The sequence below is a fragment of the Camelus dromedarius genome, chromosome 3, assembly GCF_036321535.1.
Source record: "Camelus dromedarius isolate mCamDro1 chromosome 3, mCamDro1.pat, whole genome shotgun sequence".
Taxonomy (NCBI): Eukaryota; Metazoa; Chordata; class Mammalia; order Artiodactyla; family Camelidae; genus Camelus; species Camelus dromedarius.
Window position 1 is genome coordinate 51818425 of NC_087438.1, and position 25576 is coordinate 51844000.

At 34.2% G+C, this 25576-nt stretch overlaps 1 protein-coding gene across 1 annotated transcript in view; it reads right to left on the reverse strand.

The window, feature by feature from the left end:
* AP3B1 (adaptor related protein complex 3 subunit beta 1) overlaps positions 1-25576 on the reverse strand; it is a 219960-nt gene that overhangs the window by 85446 nt on the left and 108938 nt on the right. The window contains exons 14-17 of the mRNA XM_010975029.3: positions 22101-22210; positions 12828-13004; positions 4597-4783; positions 3496-3626 (exon numbers count right to left, since the gene is read on the reverse strand). Coding sequence (XP_010973331.2) covers positions 3496-3626; positions 4597-4783; positions 12828-13004; positions 22101-22210 — 605 coding nt within the window. The remainder of the gene's footprint in view (positions 1-3495; positions 3627-4596; positions 4784-12827; positions 13005-22100; positions 22211-25576) is intronic.

Sequence of the window (25576 nt, forward strand, 5' to 3'; positions counted from 1 at the left end):
CCAGAGTACCATGTTGCTGTGAAGAAATTTATGGCAGCACAGACGTCCCTATTCAGGAATGGTTCTCAGCACTAGATGCAGGTTAGCATCACCTGAGAATATTTTTAAGACTACTAATACGAGCAATAAAAATACTAATACTAAAAAAGCTAATACCTAGGATTCATTTCCTAAAATTCTGATTTAATTGGTCTGGGGCAGGCCTGACAAAGGTTTTGTTTAATTATTTCCATATGATTACAGTGTATAGCTAAGATTGAAAACCACTGATCTAGAGAGGGCTTATGGGCTTAAGATATGTTGCTTAAAAAGACAAGCTTTGGTAAACTGGAAAGTCACTATCTGGACAATAACAGAAAAATGAGTAAAAATTACTCAAATATATTTGAGTAAGATACTTACATAAGATCAGCAGTACTGCTTTTCTTTTTATATATATTTATAATGTTCTGTCCTTCAAAAATGAATAAAGATAGTATTCTATAATCAAAGTTCTCCTATATTTAGTAAACACTGAAATTCCATTTTTCTTAAATCCAAATAAACAATATTTTCCTAAAGCCTAGTAAAAAGTTTGTCAGGTCAATTCAGGGGGAAAAATTACTTAATTGGACTATGGCTTTTAGGCTAAGACTAAGTCACAGATAAGGAAAATCAAGCTCTTATGCTCAAAGAGGTATATTATTTTGACACGGTCATGGACTCTCTATTCATGGAGCTTTAGATTTTAAAGGACAAAGTCTCACAGTAAAAATATTTTAATTTTTGTTATGGTCTTTTATGACTATGATAACTCTAAGCAAAAGAAATAACAGGGAAAAGAGAAGAGGAAAAGAGCAAGGCACTAATTTGTAAGTTCCTATGAAAGATAAAACACTGACGGCAGATGTGTTTGTAAAGCTTGGTATGCCAAAAACAGCCTTTCTGTAACTGGGCAGAAAAGGATTTCCTAGAACTAAGCAAAAAAAAAAAAAAAAAAGTGTAAAGAATCTTCAAAACTGACTGGTGTCGTAATACAAATATGTATCGTATTTGATATTCCGGAATGGTAGTGTGTAATTCAAAGTGACTTCTAGTGTCAATGTGACTAGGTTCCCTGTTGTTTTGATTAAAATAGCAGATTATCCAAACCTAGGTCATTATTTTGACTAAGTTATATTTCATAGTAACACAATGTGACCCTGTAAGATCACTTTATAGTAAAACTAGGATAACACATGTATTATGTGCATGAAATACACTGATGTGACTTTGACGGTGGTGACAGAGCGATAGGTGAGAAAGACTATACGAAACCTTCTTTCTGTATTGTTATAGTTGCATTTGATAATAAAACTATGTACATTATTTTTATATTTAATTGAGTCTCTTATACTATAATTTTAAAACAGTATGTCCAGAGACCAATAGACTGAAACAATTTTCTGCATGGCATCAACAGATAGTGACAGTTTTTTTTCTGATGCAACCAAATTCCATCAGTTATTATTATCCTCCATAATATGTTAGCAATTATTAATTTCCACAATGTAGTCAGCAAAATGTAAAAGAAATCAATTTGTCTCCGTTGAATCAGCCAGGTGAAATGAACATAAGAAAATATGTTATTTAAAGACTGTCCCTATAAGGTAGTTAATGCTTAGAAGAGCACATGAAAATGGAAGAAGCCAGCCAGCTAACCAATCTATCAGCCAATATAAGGCTACTTTTGAGACACAATTAAAGTGCATGGCATTGCCATCAATTTCTGAGACAATAAACTATTTTTATGTTACTTTTTTGGTGGATTGGAGTGGCAAGGAGGAGGAACAGGGCAGCAGAGGAAGGAGGATAAAAGGATGGTTCTACTTGGGCCAAAACATTATGTACCCAATAATGAAAAAAGACAGAACCATAAAAACAACAAACGGGCATAATAAGAAATTAGGAGAGAGAGTATCTGCACATAACAAAGAACATTCTCTTTGTATTCTAGCATTTGACCAAAAGTTTCACAAGTAAGCCAATCTTTTTGAATATTTAAGAGAAGGATGTAGATTTGAGTGGAAATCACCAAACTGAGTTGAAAGGAGGAAAATGCAATTCGTTTTAAATTTTAAAAACTCATCTCTAAATAGAGATAATTTGTCGCAACATGAAAGCAGTGCTGCTAAGTACTAAGGACAGTACAGATTTACAAAAGAGCTCAAGCTTCCTCTCTTCATATTACATCATAAAATGCAGTCAGAGCATGAACAATGGAGTCAGACAGATCTGGGTTGAAATCCCAGTTCCATCATTTACTAACTATGCAAGCTTGGGCAATTTACTTAGGTTCTCTGAATCTTGGTTTCGTCATCTGCAAAATGGGATAACAATAACCATCACTTAAAATCATTACGAAGTTTAAGCAAGATATTGTTTATGAAACATTATCAAAGTACACTTCCAGGGTTTGCTAAATGGAGCCATTATTAGTTAATATTGCTTCTGGCCACGTTTCAAAGCCAGGTAAGTCTGAGTAGTTAAAAGAAACATATTTCTCAAAAGAATCAAACTACATGGCCCTGCCCATTATAGAAATTTTTCTATTTAAAGTAATAAAGATTTTCTTCCATTGTACATGGAAAAGGTAATAGGCAAGAAGATTAACTGACCTTCCCATAGGAATTAGCAATAAAGACTGATAAAATGAATCCTAGTTCAATATATGTGTTCTACCCAAAAAGCATCCACAATGTAATACCTATTGTTCTTTTTTTATTAATTCTACTTAAAGAAGTTTTGGATATATTTCATATAATCAACCTCTAAAGACAATTAGAAGATCTTTCTCTTTATTTTCCTTGTTTACATAAGAAAGAAAGAGACAATAGTAGGAAAGAATATTAATTCTTTTATTTTAGTGGCCAGCATGTTTTAAAGATCTAGGAAAAGAGTATTTATATAGAGAGCTTTCTTTTTTTCTTTTTTTAATGTGAAAGCAACCTATTATTCATTTTAATTGTGACCTTGTGTAAGGACATTTTTGGGTACACTATGCTCCCTATGTATGTTTAGCCTTCATGTAAAACAGGTTCATCAGAAAATCCTGAAGAACACTTTGTATGGTTTTTCTGGAAGAGACAGCAAAAAATATTTAGAAAATATTGACAGGAAGCTTACGAATCTCCAAACTAAGTAGGAAAAGCTCAATCCAATAAAACTAAATACCTTAGAAATTGAATCTACACAGCTACAAATGCAATACCACGAATGTGGGCGGCACTGATGCAGAGAATTCAATTCTCTATTTCCTTGAAGAAAAAGAACAGTACATGTGCAACAACACAGGGGTACTACAATGGTTAGTTCCCACAGCAGTGAGAGATATATATATATAACACATTACATTTAGAAATATCAGAACAATTTTCGATTTTCAATCCCCTGCAAAAAAACCTTTTATATAAAACAATGGTTATTCTAGAAATCTCCCACTGCTTGACAAAATTAACTTCAGAAAGGTCAACTTACCAACTCTATTACTTCTACATTTCGAACTGATGGGTCAGGCGCCACCTCTGGCCAATTAGATAATTCCAGGTACCCAGTAGCTTTAGCGTTGAGAGTGTGAGATAAAGTGCCAAGCTGGAAATGATCCCTATCTATTAAAATAGAGGAAAATATAAAATAAACAATATGAGCTGTATGTAACAGAGAACAATCCTAATCAGAGCTCAAAGTAATTGGCATATTACCTCAAATGTCAAGGAATAAATACAAACTAGGAAGCTCTTCATAGGTCAAAAAACTGATTTCAGTCCATAGATTACAATAATCTCCCCCATAATGGTCAATAAAAAAGCTAATCAGTCAGTGTGTTTAGAGGTGTTGCTCTGATATGTAGCTTCTCTAAAAATTACTTTACTGTGAATATTAAGAATGACAGCACAGTTAAACAATCCATATACATGTCTTGCCACAAACACATCCAGAATTTTAATAGTTTTTCTACAAAACTGAACTGCTTTTTATCGCTTTACAACAATTAAATGAGAATAAATATGAAAACCAAAGTATATAATCATTTGTTTCCCACTGTAATGGCTACTTGTTAAACTGATAAAATAATTACTCCTTTTAAAAAGCTGGGAAAAATAAGCTAACTTCCATTTTTGAAAAACAAATTTAAATATAAAGATACGTTTCATGAAAAAATTCTTGGAAAAATTTATGTAAGTGTACACAGAATATTTAATTAATAACTCACTATTAAGGTGAATTACATATTCCATATTAAACAAAGCCATCTATTTAAAATAGAAATGAAGTCAACGTCTACAAGAACAACATAGCTTTTATCCATTGTTCAGCCAAATAGTTTAGTAAGAATAAAATAAAGTTAGACTGAAATTATTCAGATAAATAGGGCCTATAAAAATATAAACTTTAACTAATATAAACCTTGCTCTGCAGAACAGATGAATCTAGAAAGCACACTGTTCTTATATATTTATATATGCTAAACATTTATGTTTTCTAAGAGATAAATTTTAAACATGTTAGAAACAGGGCATATAATGTCATAATTTTTTACATAACATATATTTTGCACTTATATTCTGCTAGTAATACCTTTAAAAGGAGACTCAAGCAGTGGTGCGGGTTTTTGCGCCAGGAATATTTTTTTGGCATATTTACTTAGAGCTCCACTCTTCTCATTCGGAACAATAAGCTGCCTAATAAATCTTGTACGGTCTCTGATGTCGTAGTTTTGATCATACTTGCCGAGATTTAATATGTACTGGGTAAGCAATTTTGTCTGTTGGAAAAAAACAGAACAAGATGAGAATACAGTTATTTATGATTATTGATAACTCTGGATAAACATATTTAAAGAGGTAATAAAAATGAATGGTTATGTCAAACAAATGTTGTTCCATGGGGAATATGCATTTCTAACGCTGCAAATGGAATTCTGAAGCCAAAGCACATGTCCTCTTCAGTACTGGGGAGGTGAATGCTGAGTACTGAGAAGCAGCCATGTGCTAGATTATTAAACTGCTGAAGTGGAAAGAAAGGCATCATTAAAAAAATAATCATATATGGCAAACCCGCTGAAGGGTCTACGTGAGAATAATGAATGTGGAAATACAACTAAAAACATGGCACTCAAAACTTAATCGGAAAAATATGCAGGACATCAAAACATCAGAGAGTATTAGGGGGCTGGCAAACTGCTTCTCCTGAGGTGTGTTTTATGAAGAGATACTGTCCCTGGCATAAGCAGTGTCTGCACTCTGACTGCACTCAGTTACTTTACCCTGAATTATGACCCATTAAAGCAGACGCATGAATCACTGAACTGGATTACTGCAAATTATTTGCAGTGCATTTAGCTGTTACTTTTTCATAAAAGCAAGCTGCTGATGCCCTCTAAAAACTAGGATAAAAGACTCCTTCCATTTTTTTTTCCCCATGTTGCTTACAGCCTCTAGTAACATTGGTCATTTATTTATTTATGTTAGAGAGCAACTTATTATAGTAGCTTTTACACTGTAATAAGATTTCCTAAGTCAATTTTTCAATGTACAACATTAACATGTATTGAGATAATTTTAATAATAATTAAATGAAAACAGAAATGTTAACAAAATAGATTTGTATTTTAAACATCAGTTATTTTATTGAAAAAGCATTATTTTAATTTAGAAGGTTACACACATAAAATTGTAACTATAAATTAAATAGGACTTATAATGCATGGAAAAATAAACATCTATATTAGAACATTTTAGAGACATTAGAAATGGATAAAAAATAAAATTAATCAAGTCAGGCAGAGCTAAAGATAATAGTTCTGTAACAATAAGGCAAAGTACAAGGAATGATGCGGTAAACTCTTTTACAATATTAATTCGTTAAGATAATTGATTTGGATAGAAGGCAACCTTCTTTCAGTAACAATCTATTTATAAATGATTAACCTAGTTTTTAAAAAGTAGAATTATAAAAAAAATAAGTAAAAAATGTTACTTTGGTTACCAACAACTGCTATCCACTAATTACCAGAGCATGTTGGTCCAAATACAGATAAGAAAAATTCTATGATTCATTTTTAAAGATAATTAGTAAAATATTCACCAGGTGAGTGATACAAGTCAAAAGGGAGCGTGGCACACTGGATCATGTAATTAACTTGCTGGGATAACCTGGGAAATACACCTAACCATTAGTTTTCTCAAATGTAGAATGAGAACTTATAATTAGGTTAACTCTAAAGTATATTTGAGTGCTGAGATTTAGAATATGCAACTAAAATAAATCAGAAAAAAGAAATAAGTCTGGCCATTGCAATTTTTTTTTTGAGCTAGTGGAGTGATTCATACTGCTTTTATTTCTGATCCCAGAAATTAACTTTTAGGAAATTAAATTATTTCAATATATTAATAGACACTATTGAGAGTGAGATAGAAAATTTCAAGTAATTAAAATTATGCGATTTTTAAAGTATGTATTTACTGACTGTAAAACTTGTTTTATTATATTGGTGGGTTATGAAACAGTTCTATTAAAAACATATTTTCAAAAATAATTTCTAAAAGATAAAAACATATCCACGTTCAATGATGCATTAAAAACATAAGCAGAATAATTATTCACTCATATTTATTCATCTACTTTATCAGTTTCTTAGCTGTCTCTATCTCTAAAATCAAGTCATTGGAATTTATCTGAAGAATATATTTTTATATGGTCTTACTATAAAAAAAAAAAGACTGCCTACAATCTTCTTCAAAACTGAAATTTATGATCACTAATTATGAAAATGTTGGCATTTTCAACTTATCCTTTGCTACAGAACATAATATTGTTAATAGAAAAAATGTCCTCCTTACAGTTTGAACAATCTGGTAAGCACAGAGAAAATTCTGTTGAATAAAGGATATTCTCAGTGCGTTCCTTTATGTTAAAATGAATAAATATCTTAAGCCCAGATATTAAACTTTTCCCCCTCCATTCAATGAAATTATTTTTATAAGATAAAACTTTAAAATAATTCTCTGTATTTTAAAAAATATTTTGCCAAATTTAGGTACTGCAAAATCAACTGCCTTCTCAATTTCGTTTCATTCTAATAAAAAATATAAACTTAACCAACAAAAACATGAGACCCATGAAAAAGTCTTTACCACAGTTGAGATACTGCAAATGACACATCTTCTAAAATAAATTTTTTAGGTCTTATCACTTAGTTTGTTTAGTTCTTCTCTTTCTTTTATAGAGATGTCTTCCTGTTTGCAAGACCTGTTTCCAAGAATTGTTATTTGCTAATATTTTCAAAAGCTGAAGGTTTTTGGCACTCTATTTGGTGAACACTTTAAAAATTTCCAAATGATTCTGAATCAAAATCTAACAAATATTCAAAAGTTTCATTTACTCTGTTCCCTACCCACCCACCCCAAGCAAAAAAAGCCAATGTGGAACACATGCTAATTTACAAAGCAGTTTTTCACAAAATCACATTTCTAAAACCCCGCTGGTCACATGTAGCAAAGAGCGTATGAGAGTGTGTGCTGTCATGCTGAAGTACGCTTTTTCAATATGAGCTTCATCACAAGAATCTTGTAGTTCTGTTGAACTACACATATCAAATATTAGTAAACTTGACCATTACAGTTTTATTTAAACTGGTAGAACAAGTAGAGTGAGTTTACATGGACCACAATCAATCCCCAAAATATTTGTTCCATAGTTTTCTTAATTAATAAGAACACTGATATTACCATGACAACATCCACTCAGCGAAAAAGAGTAATTTTACCATCCATGTTGGCACTTTTAAATTTACAATAGCATTTACAGCGATTTTGACAGAATACAGTTCCAAAAGCTTTACTTTGATTTCATTTACACTGACAGAATAAACATATAAAAGCTTTGAGTAAAAATGGTTGAACTATTATTGAAATTAATTGATTTTCTATTTGAAAACTAGCATCATTTAGGTCCTTTTTCCGCTAATGGAGCTAATACATTAACTGTTACTGCTTCATTTTTCATATGTGCAAAAAAACTTGGGTAGAAAAACGAACAAAATTAATTTTTAAAAAAGAGCTATTTGATCTACATGAGATTATGTTTCACAGAGAGGTATGTAAACATATTCAGCACCTCTATATATTTAATTGTTATCTTGAGGCACAATCTTCCTAAAATAACTCCTAACTTTTTAAATAGACACTGATCCTGTTTTAGCAAATTTGCTTATTTTCTGGTTGTTGTGTGGTCAGTGATATCACCATGATTGTCATAGTGGACGGTAAATGCTGACAACATTTTGCACATGGTAAGTAATGAGACAGAAATTTGGAACTTCATTTTTCATTAAATACACACTTCCATTTTAAAGAATTTATTGCTGCTGGATTTCTAACAAAATAAAAGAACTTCCAAATAATAAAATAAATAGGTTTTAGATTTACAGTACACAATAAATGACAAAACTACTGTAGTGAGAGCACTCCGACCACTCTCTTTAATGATGTACAGCAAGGTTGTTCTGTCTCTTATCTCCTGCACATATTTCACCTACAACCAACCCCTAACTTCCCATGTTTTCCTCTGGCTCCACTAACTGACAGCTGGGAGCTTCATGCTTTGTACAGGACATGGCGTAACTTGCCGGTACATCAAGTTACCATCAGATAGAACACTTAAACACTTATGTCACCACCGCTGGCAAAGCGAAGGACTTAGCTTTTCACACCATTCGTCAGGGCACACTTCACTTTATCAGCACACATCCTACACGCTGCTCTGAAAGGGAGAGGTTAGTCATGGTACATCTCAAAAAAGTTGGGAAAAGAAAGACGGAAAGTCTTTCTGATTTAAATGTTTCACATTTTAAAATGAAATCTCTGTTCCCTGCACTTGTATCTTAAAGGCCACTAGACAAAACCACAGCAGAGGTTCGAAATACAACGTAGAAGTCTACAAACTTACTCTGTCTTATTTTAATGCAATTACTAATGACACTCTATCATTAAAAAGGAAGAACTTGCGCTATATCCTAAACTGGATGGAACAATGAGACAACAGACAATATATAAGATCTGTCCTGGGCAACGGTCACAAAGAAAATAGACATGATCACGTAAACAATCATGGCATTTTAATGTGCCCAAAGGCTCAATCCAAAAACAGATGGAACATTTAATAGTATGTTTAAGTAGGTTTTATTTATCAAATTATATAAGACAAGCAAAGAGAATAATACAATGTACCCTAAATAAAAGAAATATTTAATATGACTATTAAATTTTTATTTCATATTAATTTTCTTGCTTAGATTTAAGGAGTTATTTTTGGTACCAACTAATGGCCAGTACTATCCAGACCCTACTTACAACAACTACTTTCTCTTTGGATTAACTATAAGTCCCTGTGACATAGGAAAAATGAACTTTGGGAGAATGCTATATAAATATTGAGGAATTCACTATTTTAAAAACTTCTCAAAATATGGGTATCATATGTTTACCTAAATTCTCTGACAAGTAATAAACTGGTAAATATTTGTTCAAACAATAGCCTTCTTCAAATATTATAATAGGTCATCACAAAATTATAAGTGTACAATTCAGTGGCATTAAGTACATTCACAGTGTTACGTAACCATTACCACCATCAATCTCCAGAAAATTTTACAGCTTCACAAAGTGAAATTCTGTACTACTTAAACAATAATTCCCTGTTCTAGTGCTTCTTACGTTGAGTAATTTTGGATTTATCTTGGACATTATAAATGTATATTGTAGAGATGTTGTTATATCCTACAATGAATACTGGTTTTTGTTTGTGTTTGTTTCAGCAGGCAATTACGGACTTCATCTCTTTAGTGCTGTTCAAATTCCAGTTCAGTTTCTTTATTCTTAACTGTGCTGCTCTGAATCCATCCTACACATGTGTGGTTTGGGGGTAAGCCAGAGACTTCAGTAGAGTTATTTGCAGATACTGAGGCTTCCGCATTGGCTTTCTCCTTTCTAGAATCCCCCCTTAACTTTCCAACATCTTTGGAAATTGTTTTCCTAAACTCTGTCTGTCCTCTACTTCCTCAGGCCAGAAGGACTCTGGGTTTCCTCCGGAGTTTTAGCCTCTATGCATAGTGCCAAATGTATCAGGATAAAAGCCACACAAGTGGGGAAATTCACTTTGTGCCACTCTCTTCTTTCACGTGTCAATTCTCCTTCAGACTCTTCCTACTTTTACGTACTCTTTGAGATGCCAGGCAATTGTTTACTTTTTGTATTTTTCCAGAGTTTATAGTTGTCTGGTAGGAGCTTTTTCAACCATACCAAAAGCAGACTGTTGACTAAATTTTTAATTCTTTTTTACACTACGTAAAAAGATTTTGAGATATTAAAAAAGTTTATTATTCAATTATTCCTTGGGCATACAAATGAACATAATGTGCTAAACCTGGTTTCCCTAGTTCAGTTTTAAAGATGGCTAAAATAAATATGTATAGAAAACAACTTTTTATATGCAGGTGAAAGTAATCATTTCAGTTTCTGTCTCATATCCAATGAGTTATGAATTATACAACTTAAAAACACTGTCAAATTGATGGTACTTAAAAATCATTCTTTAATGCTAATTTTCATGTATGAATTCTCTCAAATCCTTTTCTTGAGAAATGAGAAACTGCAGAATAGAATACAGCCCTACAGAATACCTTCATTCATCTATTTTTATATTTAATCATTTATAAACAATGAGTTGCAGTGGGAGGGTATAGCTCAAGTGGTAGAGCGCATACTTAGCACCCATGAGGACCTGGGTTCAATCCCCAGTACCTCCTCTAAAAATAAATAAACCTAATTACCACCCCCCACTAAAATAAAATAATTAAATAATACAGTAATAAATACAATATTTAAAAAAGCAATGAGTTGTATAAAAGTATATGCGAAAATTTGCTATATTTTCTAAATATCACTATGTTCTCATCAGCTGGTGGTGCAGTCTACTGAGTATCTAGAAGTATCACTAAAATATACAACACTTCAATAACCGAGCTCCAAAACTTCAGTGAGTAATAAAGTTCAAGAAAAAAAAATCTGAGTGCAAACTATGTTATCTTCAAATTCACTTAATAAAAAGACATGGAATCCATTCTACAGTTTCTGAACACAAAGCACTATCTTCCATTACTGGTTACTTACAGTTCCAAAGAAGAGGGCCAAGGACAGAACATTCACTCAGTTTTGCAAAACCACTTTCAGTCTTGATTAACATACTAATTTTGTTTTCTTTTTCTTTTATGATAATCCATAAGCTAGATTTATTTAAAGCAGCCAAACCATTGTTATGATAGTCATAACAATCATAATATTCTAGGTGTTAAGTTAACTTTGACAACACTGCATGGACTTAGTGAAAACAGAGTGTCAGGCTAACAAAGTGTTTTTTATCAGTAAACAAGGAACTCAACAGCAAACATAGATTTCTTTTTTTTGCTCAGTTTCTTAAAGTAACTCATTGCATGTATTAATCTACACAACACTCGGAAATGATTAACTGACTCCTTTCAAAGACTGACTTAAAATGTAAAGATAAAACCTAAATAATAGAAATATGCTCAAAATACTTGCAATTATTTGTTCACAAATTTTGTATACCAATCAGCAAAAGCTGTAAGATAACTCATATCACAATTAGGGATGAAGACAATCTGAAACCACACAGAAATGGCTCTGAGGAATCAACCTGAGGCATGTTATCAGCTTACTGAAGAATGAGCGTGGCCCATGGGAAGGCAGAAAGAGAGGGAGACACGTATAGACAGATACACGGCAAACACAAAAAAAAGAGGGAGAGGAGAGAATGGCAGAGGCTTTAGACTGCGGTCAATGGGGGTGGGCAGTGTGTACGTGAAGGGTGTCAAAGAGATACCAAGGAAGAAAGAGTTTTAGAGAAGGAGGGACACCAGAACAGAGTCAGAGAGAAGGAAAGAGGGGGTAAAATCAGAGAGGCTAAGTAAGAGCCAGAAAGAAAAACAGAGACAGGACACAAAGCATAAAGCCTACTAAAAGGCCTAGCAGCAAATGAGCAAAAATCCTTTCCCTGACTCTCTGATCAGATTAAGTCCTCCACCTGTAGAGGTCAGCTATTCAATACAGGAAGAAGAATGAGAAAGATCTTATTTTTCACATAGAGATGGTGCTATATATTTTATACACAGAGGCTATTCCTCTTACCAACAGTTCCTTGAAGTCATCTGACTTAAAAAATGAATATTCTAAACTGCAAATCTGGTCAATTATATACAACTACTGAAAAATGTTTAATGCTTTCCCCTTCGCATGGAGGACAAGGTTGTGAGCACCTGCCACTCCAAATCCTGGCCTTGCCTACCTTCCAGATTGAGCTTTAGCTTTCCAGAAAGCACCAAGCTGTTCCATGACTCAGACCCCCTGCTCTCCTCTTTCCTTCTTCTGTATAGTAAAGCACTCCTCACAGCCCTTAGTCAAGAGTCTAGTTTATGAAACTTTCCCTGACCTCTCTCCTCCTTCTATTTCTGACCTTCAATAACTTTCTCTTCTGGAGTCCCACTGTATCGTAACATTTCTATTATAGCACTGACCACAAACTATTTCTTTTTTTTTTTTAATGTTTTTATCCTCTAGTAGACCAAAATGTCATCTCTTTACACCACTATCTGAAGTAGAACCTTAAAGAAATAGGCACCTAGTAATTGTTGAACAGGCAGACTAATGTATGAATGTCTAGACCTTAGCTGCTTGATTAGAGCAAAGAGGAAAGTAGATTTCACATAGGTAGACTAAGGATTAATCTCTTACCTGCTTGGAGTTGGTTAAATACAATTTTGCTCCAAGATTTAAAATCTGCAGTTTTACCAAATCATCTTCACTAGTGAAGCTTTTCGCCATCTTCCTCAAAACATCAGGGGCAATTTTAGGAACCCGTTCACAGTTTTCTCCAATCAGCCAAAGGATACTTGCTCTAGCCACAGGCACCTAATATTACAAGCAGATTACATACGATTAAAAACAAGTATTATAAATAAGATAATCATACTCTTCTTAATATTAACATAGAAAAGGCTTTAAATGCTATAAAGCTGTTTGCATCTATTAACTCATTTAATGTATATCCAGGAAGTGCTCTTTTATTTACGAATTTTCTTCAGTTACCAGAAAATCTCATTAAAACTGATTTCAGAGATAATGCTTAGAAAAGATTCATAAAGGAAAAATCATTGGTCTAGAATCTTGATGCTATCAGAGATCTGCAAATTCTTGGGCCAAATCTGGCTGGCTATGCCAACTGTTCACCATTGTTGCTGCTTCTGTGCCATATGAGCAGAAGAGCAGTTGCAACAAAGACCATAAGGCTGAAAATATTTACTTATCCAGTAATTTACAGAAGTCTGTCAACCTCTGCTCTCAGGCATTGCTTCACAAAACTCAATGCCCGTAAAAATTATCTAAGGTTCTGACTAAAACTGTAGGGTTTTGGTATCAGTTCCAAGACAGTAACTCTCGGATGGGGCCTAGGAATCCATGCTTTATGAAGCATCACAGATGATTCTTGAGACAGGTGGTCTGCAAACCACGTTTTGAGAATCCACGGGTAATACAGAAAAAAGAATACACCCATTAAAGACAATGTTTCCAAACCAAAACTGTTATTGTCCTCTATGTATCTGTATCTAAAGCACTGAAATAAATAAAACTGACAAAATCACCAAGGCTTGCTTATAAAATCATGAATGCTCATCTATTATTTGGTTATCAACAAAAGAAAATAGGGAAAAAATAAATTTGTCCAATATTGCATTTTGCCATTTATATATATACTTTTAATAAAGTACATTTCCATATGGTTTGTTTCTTTTTTATATATTTTTTGAAGTATAGTCAGTTTAATTATAAATTGTCAATTTTAATTTGTTTCTTAAACATAAATGTTCTGCTACAAATTGGAAATCTTCCACCAGCACCATTAAGACCAACATTTTATTCAGAATATGCAAATTAGTTCTATTACTATTTGTTTATTTGTATCCTCCTCTATTCCAAAAGGAATTTGAAAGAGTATGTAAATTAGTTTCTGTGAACATTTTCACCTATTACAGAAAATGTGCTTTCTATAATAGATGAAAAAGCCCACAGCTATCATCAAGAGGAGGCAGCATCTAACAAGAGAGAAGACTCTTCCTGAAGTCCTCTCCAGTGTCTCAAATAAAGTCCTAATGTTTTCATCATAGTTTCACAGCTGTACACAGTGTCACTGTTAAAGGAGCAAGAAGGACCTTTGCACAGCTAGAATTTTATCACAGTATCTACCACCTCAAATTCCTTCAAACACCCATTTCATGAAATAATGTAAAACTACTAAGACACCACTAAGTTGGGTCTTTCGCCAGAATCAGAATGAGGTCATTAGAAAACTTTAAAATCAAGTATACATTTTCAAATATCGTAACAGCATCATCTTTAATATTAGAACAAGTTTAGTAAGAGGGAAGAAATCAGTACACTTATGTAATAAGTGTAAGTACTAAGTACAAGTAATAGTGAAATACTAAATGCTGTTACAGATCTATTCACACAGTATGGTAAAACTGGATACCCTTAATGTGTACTGATTTCTGAATAGAAAGAGGCTATTTCTAATGTTCCAAAGGTTACACTGCATTAAGACCTTACTCCCAATCTATTATTTTAAATTGGGCTAAAGAATAGTAATTGAGTGGTACATTAAATTTTCCAGTATGAAGCAACTGAAGTTGCCTGCCATAATGAAAGGTACCTCTAAATAAGAATATATGGGCAACCTCAGATTTCAGTTATGCTAGATTTATTTTTCTTCAGTATTTTATTATATATTGCTAGTATAAAAATTAGAATTCTATGACATATCACAATCTATTACCCCACTTCAAGTAATTTTCCTCTGGTTACATACTTTTTAATTTTTTTTGGCAATTAAAAAGACAATCCCCAAAAGGACTAAGAGATTGTTTATATTCCTATTCATTAATATACTAAGATTAAAATAATATTTAAATACTCTGAACATTCATAATGCATACATTTAGAATATATCTCTTTAAAAAATTAAAAATCAGTAAGTTCTAATGCTCAAAGTGAAAATCTCAGGGTGGTGGTTGGTAGGGTGGTGGTGTTGGGGGCCAGGGTAATATTCAGAGGTTCTAGAACTAAGGTAATCAAATTTCTAGTAGACATATAGAAAACTTAGAAAACTTCTCCACAGAAAGAAATAGTATTGATATAAGATATTAATACCAATCTTTCAGTGATGGCATTAAAAAGCTTAGAAAACTGACAAATCCAAATGTTTTTGGGCCTTTGGCTGGAATTAGAATCATAAAATTTTCAGGTTCCAGCCCTCCCTTTCTGTCCCAATTAAGTTATAGGACTTTTATTTGCACACGACTGATACTATGAATCCATGGCCACTATTTTCAAAGATCTGAAGCAACTGAAAAAAGAGCAAGTTAAGAAAATTAGTCGCTTTTTGTTCTCCACAGTCTCTTCAACCACAGAATAAATAGGAATACTGAACTAAAGCCAAACTAATAACACACATGTACGCACATGATATAATACTTTCATTATGAACCTCGCTTTTCAGTATTTTCAAAGACAAACTGGATTGTAAATGACTTTGCCTGATTCTTTATTCTAAATGCCCTGAGCAAGTGGTTAAGTGCACTTTTTAAACCTTCTACCAGAAGGCAGTTTCCACCGCCATTTTAACCCATTAACTTGCTTGCAAAAACGAGTAATGTTTCCTAGCTGACCACAGCAGTTATAGAAAGACATCTAGAAAGACGTTACAGATCACACTGTGAGCAGTTCAATTTAAAAGCTATTGTGTTACAATACCAGCTCACTGCACGACGCAACAGTGTAAAATAAATCCTGTAAAAACATCAATTTTATTTATTTAAATGTCAAAGCCAAAATCAGTAGACACCTAAGCAAACTGCATACAAATAGCAAATCAGATCCAATATTCCGTATCTGGACTCGATAAGCATTAAAACACTTAAGTGTGAATTAAGTGGGGGTGGCAGGGCAAGTGTAGTTAACTTGTGAAATGGCTGGCATTAAGTGAGGCACCTGAGCAAGGAGTACATAAAGCATCACTTCAGGCTTGCTCAGGAGTCTTTACAAAATAAATCTTTCAACTGTCCTTTTAGGGTATGAAATCCTCACCTGTCCCATTAAACATGTGAAACCTTGTTATAACAACCCTTGAGTAGTCTGCATTTTATTCTGAAAGAGCTTTGTTTCAAAAGCAGTATTTACTACAAATGAAGGCTACTTCAAAGGTTAAAATATTAACAGTTAGAACATGTAAGGTGACTGTACCATCACGTAAATTATTCAGTATAAATAAAATGTTTAAATAGAATTAATTTAAATATTAGTTTTCAGATTTTCAACTATACCATTTACTAAATAACAAATGGAATCAAAGTCTTGAATATGATAACATCTATGTTCTCTTCTTAAAAAAAACTACATAGCAAACATCTATTGAGCTTTTACCATATTTTACTGGCACTCTTTTTTAAGTACTTTACCTGTTTTCTCAGTCAATTATCACAAAAGCCCTACGAAGTAGGCTCTACCATTATCCCCACTTGATATATGAGGAAACTGGGGCACAAAGGAATTAAGAAACTTGCCCAACATCTCATAGCTTGTCAGAGTTCACCATGGCCACTGGGCAGAGACAATGAGTGTGCTATATACTAGGGAGAACACTGGCCAGCAGGGCAAGGAGACTGGTTCTGGTCCCAGACTGATCATGCGTATCTTGGAGACAAACAACTTCACCTCACTGGGTCTTGTTTACTCATTCATCAAATGAAAGCTTTCTCCTTTGTCCCTGTTCTTCCGCCACACTGTGCAATGGCACACTTCAGGCCTCCTGCAGCTTCTTCAGAGCCAGCCCCTTTTCTCCAGGGTTGTTCCAGACCTTCCTCTTGCCTGTTCCCACACTCATGCACGTGGGGGCATTTTCCACTTCCTTTCACCTGTGGTTTTATGGATAAGTAAGGTGGCCAGGGTGGGAGGAGGTCTGGCTGTCAGTTCTGTTCCTCTCACCCGAGAGGGTCCATGAGCCCAGGATTCTGTCCAGAGAAAGTGGCTTAGGCACTGTGGGAAAACGTGCTCAATCGTGTCCTCTTGTCCTCTGACACTGGTAAGACAGGCTCTTTCTAAAATCCAGGGGTCCAGGATTTAGGTGAAATAGGCAGAGATTCAGGAAGAAAGAGGTCTCATTTAAAGCTCTCAGGCTCAATTTTAGAATCACTTGCTCCCATTTGAGTGTCATCAGGTTCCTGGGCATTTTAATAAAGCCCTGATTTCTTTTCTACTTGGCTGTTGTTCTTATGTGAACAGGTCTCTTGACTGGAGCAGAGATTCTGGGGACTCAGTAACTCCCCTTTCCTGATTTTGGAGCTACTGTCAGCTACCTCCCTCACCTCATTCTTCTGCAATAACTTGTGCCTCCACCCCTGACCATTTTTAGGGTTCTGCATCACCATCTGTCTTGCTTTTTTCTTCCTTGTCCCACTTCAAGCACTGCAGGTTCCTGCGATGTGTAAATAGCAACAATTCTTTATCAACTTTTCATTCTCCAAAACTTCAAATTTTTCTGTAGAATTGCATATCATTGTCTTGTAATTATTTTAATCTCTCCTATATCACAGTCCCAATTTGTCGACTTTTGCTTTCTCTCCACCTTATCAGAATCAGGAGGGGTTTTCTATTTTATTATCTTTCCATAGGACCAGATTTAAGATGTATTTATCAATTTCAACTATCTTTTTTTGGTATTCTATTTTACAAATCAACTTTGATACCTCTCAGGTTTTTACACTTTGTTTCATTCAAATATCTTAGGACAAACACCAAATTCTTTTATTTTTGGTCTCTTTACTTTAAAAAGGGTGGCAGTTACAGCTTTAGTCATGTGCCACACATTTTGAAATAAAATGTTTTCTTTTTCTGTTTTTTTTTTTGAAGTTTTCATTTTTTTCTTTAAAATTTTTCTGATCTAAAAGTATATTTCTTACTTCATAACTTGTCTGAAAGCTTTTTGTATTAGTTAATTCTTATGTTATTGCCTAAGGTTAAAAAACATAAAAGCTTTAAGTTTACTTTACATCCAAATACATGATTTCTTGTAAATGTTCTATGGATATATCCATAAAAGTGGGTATTATCTATTTCAAGAGATATGAAATTTTAGCTATATTTACTAAATAAAGTATTCTATTATTTAGTTTTTCTATGTCCTTACATCTAAATCTTACTTAAAATCTCCTAGGTATATCTACTATGAGAAAAGCATATTAAAGTCACCTACCAAAACTGTATTTTATCAGCTTCTCCTTGCATTTCCAATAGATTTTTTCCTTACATATTTATTTGGTTGCCATATTTTTTGTGCATTTGGTTTATGCTTCTTAGTTTTTTAGTAAATTGGCCTCTTTTTTCATTTTATAATATTTTATTTTATCCTGTTAAATGCTTTTAATTAATTTAAAATCTTACATTCTTGTTCATATTCACTTAATATTTCTTACCTTACTTATTTATTTTCAACTTTTATCATTTTGATGATGGTGTTTTAATTATAAATGGCATCTATCTAGCTTTTGGTTTTCATTCCAGTTTGAAAGTCTGTCTTCTAATGAGAGAATTCAGTCCATTCACATTCAAAGTAGGATATATTTGACTTTTACTCTTCCATTTTACTTCTTGATTGTAACTCTTCCATTTTAATTTTTAAAATTATTTATTTACTTTACATTTCTGTTTTCTTTTTTTCCCTTAGTGGATTTAGAATTCCCACCATACTTTTGTGTTCCACTAATGGTTATCTTCTGTCTGACAAAAGCATAAAAAACAAAATGAACAAACAAACAAAAAAAAACAGGCTTTGCTATATAGGTCTGTAAAAAAGCATTTACTTGGCTAATATTCCAACAACTGTTAGAAAGTAGATGCAATCAAAAATTTTCCGAAGCCTCACACAGGGACATAGTCAAACACAACAAATTCTTCCAAGAAAGTCTGAGGTTTGCTTGATATGAGTCTCATACACTGCCACAGGTTTCGTGTATAAGCAGCTACATTCACCTGGAAGCCCTACCGCTCCCTTGTCTTTGCCTCTTCCTTTTTAACAAGACCAGAACAACTTTAAGAGCACAAGTTTTAACTAAATTCTGCACAAGATGATTGGGAACACAGAACTCCTCTTTTTTTCGCATAACTAGACACATATTTCTCCACCATTCCTTATAAACAAGATATTAACTATTTCCCCCACCCAAACCCACTATTTTCACCCCGAGATAATCTATTTTCTCCTTACTACTTTTTAAACACAAGGTGAGAATACTAAAATAATTTCACCTCCCTCCACTGCCTTCCTCCCATGAGACCTTCAAAACACTTTTATTCTGCCCCCATCCCTTCCTACCCCTATGTTTTCTAAGATTCTTCAATGTTTTCAGTTTTAGGTTATTAGAATTCCCATTATATCATGCCCCTTCTTTTGCATTTAGCACTTCTGTTAGACATTCCTAGTCTATCTTTATACACTTAATTATGTGTATAAACTTATACATACACTCATGTATGCATCTCTATTCTTGTCTTCCCCTATCTAGAGTGCCCTGCTTTGGGTCATTAGTTCTTGCTTACAATAAAAATGGTTCACAGTAGAAGATGTAACCCTTCTCTAGAAGGTGTCTAAACAGGGGTACGAGTATTTGTGATTGTTACAATGACTAAAACTACGACTGAAATTTGATGCTTGATACAAAGGGATCCTGGATGTCTATCTCAGGAGACTTGAGAAGGTTTACCCTCTCATCTCCTATCAACAGATCACTGACAATAATATCAAACATCTGTTCTACATATGTGCAAATATGGACCAACCTAATGCCAAATTTGTCAATAATTTTGGGGAATCAAAAGGAAACAACAATAAAATCCTGACCAGGTCGGTGAGAAGGCAAATGAATTGAACACAAAAGAGAAACAGACTAGAAATGGAAGACAGATATAGTATGATGTATTGGCTAAGAAAGCAAACTTACTGGCAACGTGACCTTAGGCAAGTTACCTGTGCCTCAGTTTTCTCTTATGAGAAAATCAGAATACCAACAGAACCTACCTTTCAGAGTTATTATTAAAATTAATGATTTATATTTTTAAGTTGCTTAGAATACTGCCTGACATATAATTAGCACTATAGGAGTTATGTTAAACAAATAAGCACAATATAAAAGGAGCCAGAAGAATGCTTACTAAATTTAAATCTTATCAAGTGTGTCTTCCTCAAAAACTTTAACTATAGCCATGATCATAATAACAGCTCACACTAAGCACTGTTCTAAGTGTTTCATATATGTTGACTCATTTATTCCTCACAATACATCTATCCTATTGTTACAGAGGAGAAAACTGGAGCAGAGAGTCAAGTAGCTTGCTTAAGTTCACAAAGCTAGTAAAAGGTAGAGACTAAATTTGAACCCAAGTCATCTGGTTTTCATATCCACTCTCTTAACCTCTCATATACAATCTTTATAAGAAGTCCTGACTTTGATTATTAATCAACAGTAAGAGTAGATATGAAGACAAAGAACTCTCTGGTGAGGATGTGGTGGAAGATCAGATGCTAAGTGAACCCTGAGAGTGTTATTCTTAGCCTTAAGATAAATGTGTAACTGCTCTGCAAGCTTTAATAACACACTGAAGGAAAGAAAACTTTGCCACCAGGGAGATTAAAAATGGGTCCTGACTGGTAGGCTCCAAACCTAGCCATCTATTACTTTTAACTACACAAGTAAGATCCCTCTGAACAGACTCAGTATAGATTACTTCATCTTCAAACAAGGAAATACAGCTGACCCTTGCACAACACAGGTTTGAGCTGCATGGGTCCACTTACACACAAATTTATTTTTCAATAAATAGACAGTCAGCCCACCATATTCCCAGTTTTTGCTACACAGATTCAACCAATCTCAGACGGAAACTTCCATCAGTGGTTGGCTGAATCCATGGATGCAAAACCTGCAAATATAAGGGCTGATTGTAATATACTGACTCCCTTAAACTACAACTCCTCTAGTTATAGAACATTAGCTGTCAAACCAACATTCCAAGGACTGCAGAGTAAAGGACAAACACAATGGAGAAGGGTTTGAAGAAAAATCAGACAGAAGCCAAGGAGAGAGAATGTTTCAAAAGGGAAGAGGTGGTCAGCAAAATCAAATGCTAATGAAGGATCAAGAAAGATGTGGACAGCAAATAATCCACTGGATTTAATGAAAAGCAGATAGTGACCTTGGAAAAGCAGAATTGGTGGAGTGGTGGAGAGCCAAAATCAGACTGTGATGGGTTGAAAAGTTGAAGGTAAGGAAATAAAATTGCTTTCAGGTAATTCTTCCAAAAATTTTAGTTCTAAAGGGAAGAAGAAAATGAAATAGGATGCAAATAACAGTAACAGCTAACACACAGTGCTATGTGCCAGGCAGTGTTCTTGGAGCTCTACATACGTTCACTAAGGCAATACCTACAATGACACAGGTTCTTCCACTCTCACCATTTTACAGATGGGAAAAGTGAAGTACAGAGATTTTAATGTAAGGACATGGAGCTGGTAAGTGACAGAGCAGACACTGGGAAAGAGATGTTTGTACACTCATCTATGCATGCACATGTGTACCTACAAATGTGCGTAGACATACACATACAAGCACATATACACTCAAACACATCTAGATATCTATCCAAAAACCCATGAAGTTCACACTGGTATTTCCAATTCCAATGCAATACTGCAATATTTATCCTATCCTTCCCTCTTTCCAGTTTTGTGATTCCCTTCCACAACAGTGCAGAATCTTAGAACAAGGATTTGAATCTAGATGTTCAGCTCTCTTCACCTTATACTCTAGTATGTCCATTTATTTTAACAAAACTATAATTTACTGAATAGAATTCAGCTGAATTGGTACTCAAAGCAAAGATCTCTTAATTGGTACTCACAGTGATATTGTCCAAGAGTTTGGCCATATGTTTAATAATTTCAGCATGTTGTACGGGTTGCATCTGCAGTAATTTCTTAATAACAACCACACTTTCAGCAACAACTATTTCTGGAAAAAAAATCAGATTATTCATTAAATGTGTGTAATGCAATTCAAATGCATTATTTTTGGTAAAATGTAAATTTAAATTAGCAAAACATTCTATATGTCTTAAATGACTAGGGTGAAAACTATAACCATGAGTGTACTTCTAAGTTTTTTGGGTGAACATTCATCTGAACTAGAAGCCTATACTTTAATTTCTAACTTCCTTTTGTGTCCCCTAGCTTCTGATATTCCTTTCGAATCTCAGCTTCTTTAATTCAGAAAAGCAAAGTGAGGTAAGACTATGTAATCACCATAATGTTCAAGTATCTTTGGCTTTTAACCACAGCTCTCAAATAGCTCTTTGATTCCTACCAATTATATAGTGGTAAATCAAACACCTACAATCTAATTAACATTTTTTTCAATTCTAAAGAAAATAGCAAACTTAAAAAAAAATTCCTGAAGTGACATGTCCAGAAAAGTGAGTAGTAAGAATTATTAGTAGCAGGAAAGATGTTACTATAGAAATAGCATGGACTTCAGAGCCAGAAAGAGAGGGCCTGTGAGCTAAACTATCTCCATTTTGATGCATGAATCCACTCTCTGTCTTTCTTGGTCCAACTATGTGCCCTTAGAGGCTGACCTCTGTGGACAGCATCAACCAGACTCCTTTGCCCCTAACTTCCAGCTATATTTAACCAATAGGAAGAACCAGCAGGAGATCTGGGGGCAGGAATGAATATTTATTATCCTGAATCCCTCTCCTGCCAGGCCTCCCTGGCAATGCTCACATGTCTCTAACGAAGGTTTCAGCTCCTACGGGTCTCCTGCAGGATCTGGTAACTGCCTCCACTCCTCAAACCCCTTCCCTTCAATTCTAGAGATGGTAAGGGCTTCTCACGGTTGCTGGCCTGCTAGTCCCAGGGTGTAACATCATACCTTGTTGGAGTCCCTTAACTCTGCTCATGGTTTTTTTTCTTTTAAATTTTTTTTTTTTATATATAAACTTTTTTTATTGGGTTATACTCATTTTACAAGCTCACGTTTTATAAATAGTTCCTTCATTAAATTCTCTTAAGTCATCCCTTTTAAGTGTATCATCTGTTTCTTGCCAGGGCCTTAACTAAAACAGTAATTGGTACTAAGAGTGGCTCGAGAAAGCAGATCCTCAAATTGGGATTCTGAGATTGAGATCACACTGAAGTGGCTAATCACTGGTCCAGAATTACGTTTTTGGTGGCACCAGTAGAGAAATTTAATAAACTAGCCAGAGCACCTGACCTTTGGAATAAATCTTATATAAACGATTACTAATGCTACTGATGTCAAAGAAATACAACAAAACTGCCTTTACTTATTATGGTTTTTTTTTTTTTATAAACTGGGATTCATGAATATTAGAGATTCCCTGGGCATACACTATACAGGTTTATTTTAATATTATACTAGAAATATACCATGATTTGTGTTCTGTTTCTCTTTTCCTCTGAAAAGTATTTTCTTATCTAGCTCCCTTGAAGAATATAAGCAAAATTTTTATTAATCATCATTAAACATACGTATTTCAAACTAGATATATGTACACACACACCCCCCCCCTTTCTCCATGGGAATGATAAATTAATACTGCATAATGTTTTAGTTTATAAAATGGTATCATATTTCTTTTTCTTCTTACAATACCATATGGTAGGTACCTCATTATCATCATTTTAAAGATGAAGAAAGAGAGATGAACTGGAATATATGACTTTGTCCAAAATTCAAACTCAGAACCAGAATATATACTATTTTACCTCTAATGTTCTATGTTACTATGGGCAGGTATTACTTTTATAAAGACCACCTCTTGGAGCCATGAGGAAAACAAAGATAAATCAGAATGAGACTCTGCCCTCATCAAATTTGCACTCTACTAGGAAACATTATGTGGTTATGTAAGCAATTACCATGTAAGGTAAAGTATGGTCTAAGTGTGGTTTTAAAGAAGCCACAGTATAAAAATTTATATTTTTAAAATGTATTATTGCAAAACTAGCCTAAGTGAAAATTTTAAAGTTGTATACTTTTAATTATGCACATGTGGAGGCAGTGTTGGCTATAGGTGAAATAAGTTTGGCACTGTTTATCCTTTGGTGCTACCTTAGTTTCCTATTGTTGTTACAGATTAGCACAAATTTAGCAGCTTACAGTTCTGGAGCCAGAAGTTAACACAAGTTTTATGGAGCTAAAATCAAGGTATCAGCAGGACTAAGTTCTCTATGGAGGCTCTGGAGGAAAATCCATTCTTTGCCTTTTCCAAATTCTAGAGGCTGCCCACATACCTTGGCTCAAGGTCCCCTTCCAGCAATGGCATCACTCTAACCTCTGCTTCTGACATCTGACTTTCTTGATTACACTGAGCCCATCTGAACAATCTTCCCATCTCAAGAATCTTAATCACATCTATAAAGTTCTTTTTGCCACATTAGGTAACATATTCACAGGTTCCAGGCATCGGGACCTGGACATCTTGCAGGGGTGGGATGTGGTGGGGATTCTGCCTAACCCAGGTGCCTTCTCATTCCCTTCAGGTAATTCCACCCTGCTTTTCCCTTACACTACCTTGTGGTTTTCAAAGACCTCAGCACTGTGGTGGGACTCCACTACAAGCACAAAATGATCTTATGTTCTGGACCTTTCCCAGCTTTCTCCTTGTCTTCAACAGAACTTAACAGGCCCAGTCTAAGAATTACAGCCTACTATTTTAAAAACTTTTTGTTTTGTTTTGGTAAGAACATTTAACATTAGATTTACCCTCTTAACAAAATTTTAAGTGTACATCACATCAGTGTTGACCACAGGTACAATGTTGTACATACAGCAGATCTCTAGAGCTTATCCATGTTGCTTAACTGAAACTTGATGCCTGCTGATCAGTAGCTCCCCACTTCCCTTCCCCCGAACCCCCAGCCCCTGGCAAGTACCTTTCCACTCTTGGATTCTATGAATTTGACTATTTTAATACCTCATACAAGTAGAATCATTCAGTGTTTGTCTTTCTGTGACTGGTTTATTTTATTTAAGGTCCTCAAGATTAGTACAGTCAACTCTTATATCCATTTTACAAATGAGGAATCTGAAGCCCAGGGAGATTGGGTAATTTATTCAAGGTAACATTAACATTCAAACATAGGTAGTCTAGTTCTGCCTGTAAGCAGATAGCCGGCAACAGAGTAACTGGTCAATACAGAAAGACTACAGGACACTTGTTTTATATTACTGTCTCCCTCCATTAGATTACGAGCTCTCTAAAGGCAGAAACATTTATAGGCTGAATGAATTTCTTATTCATCTATTCAACAATTACTAAATACCTCAACTGATTCAAGTCTTCAACAAATGCTT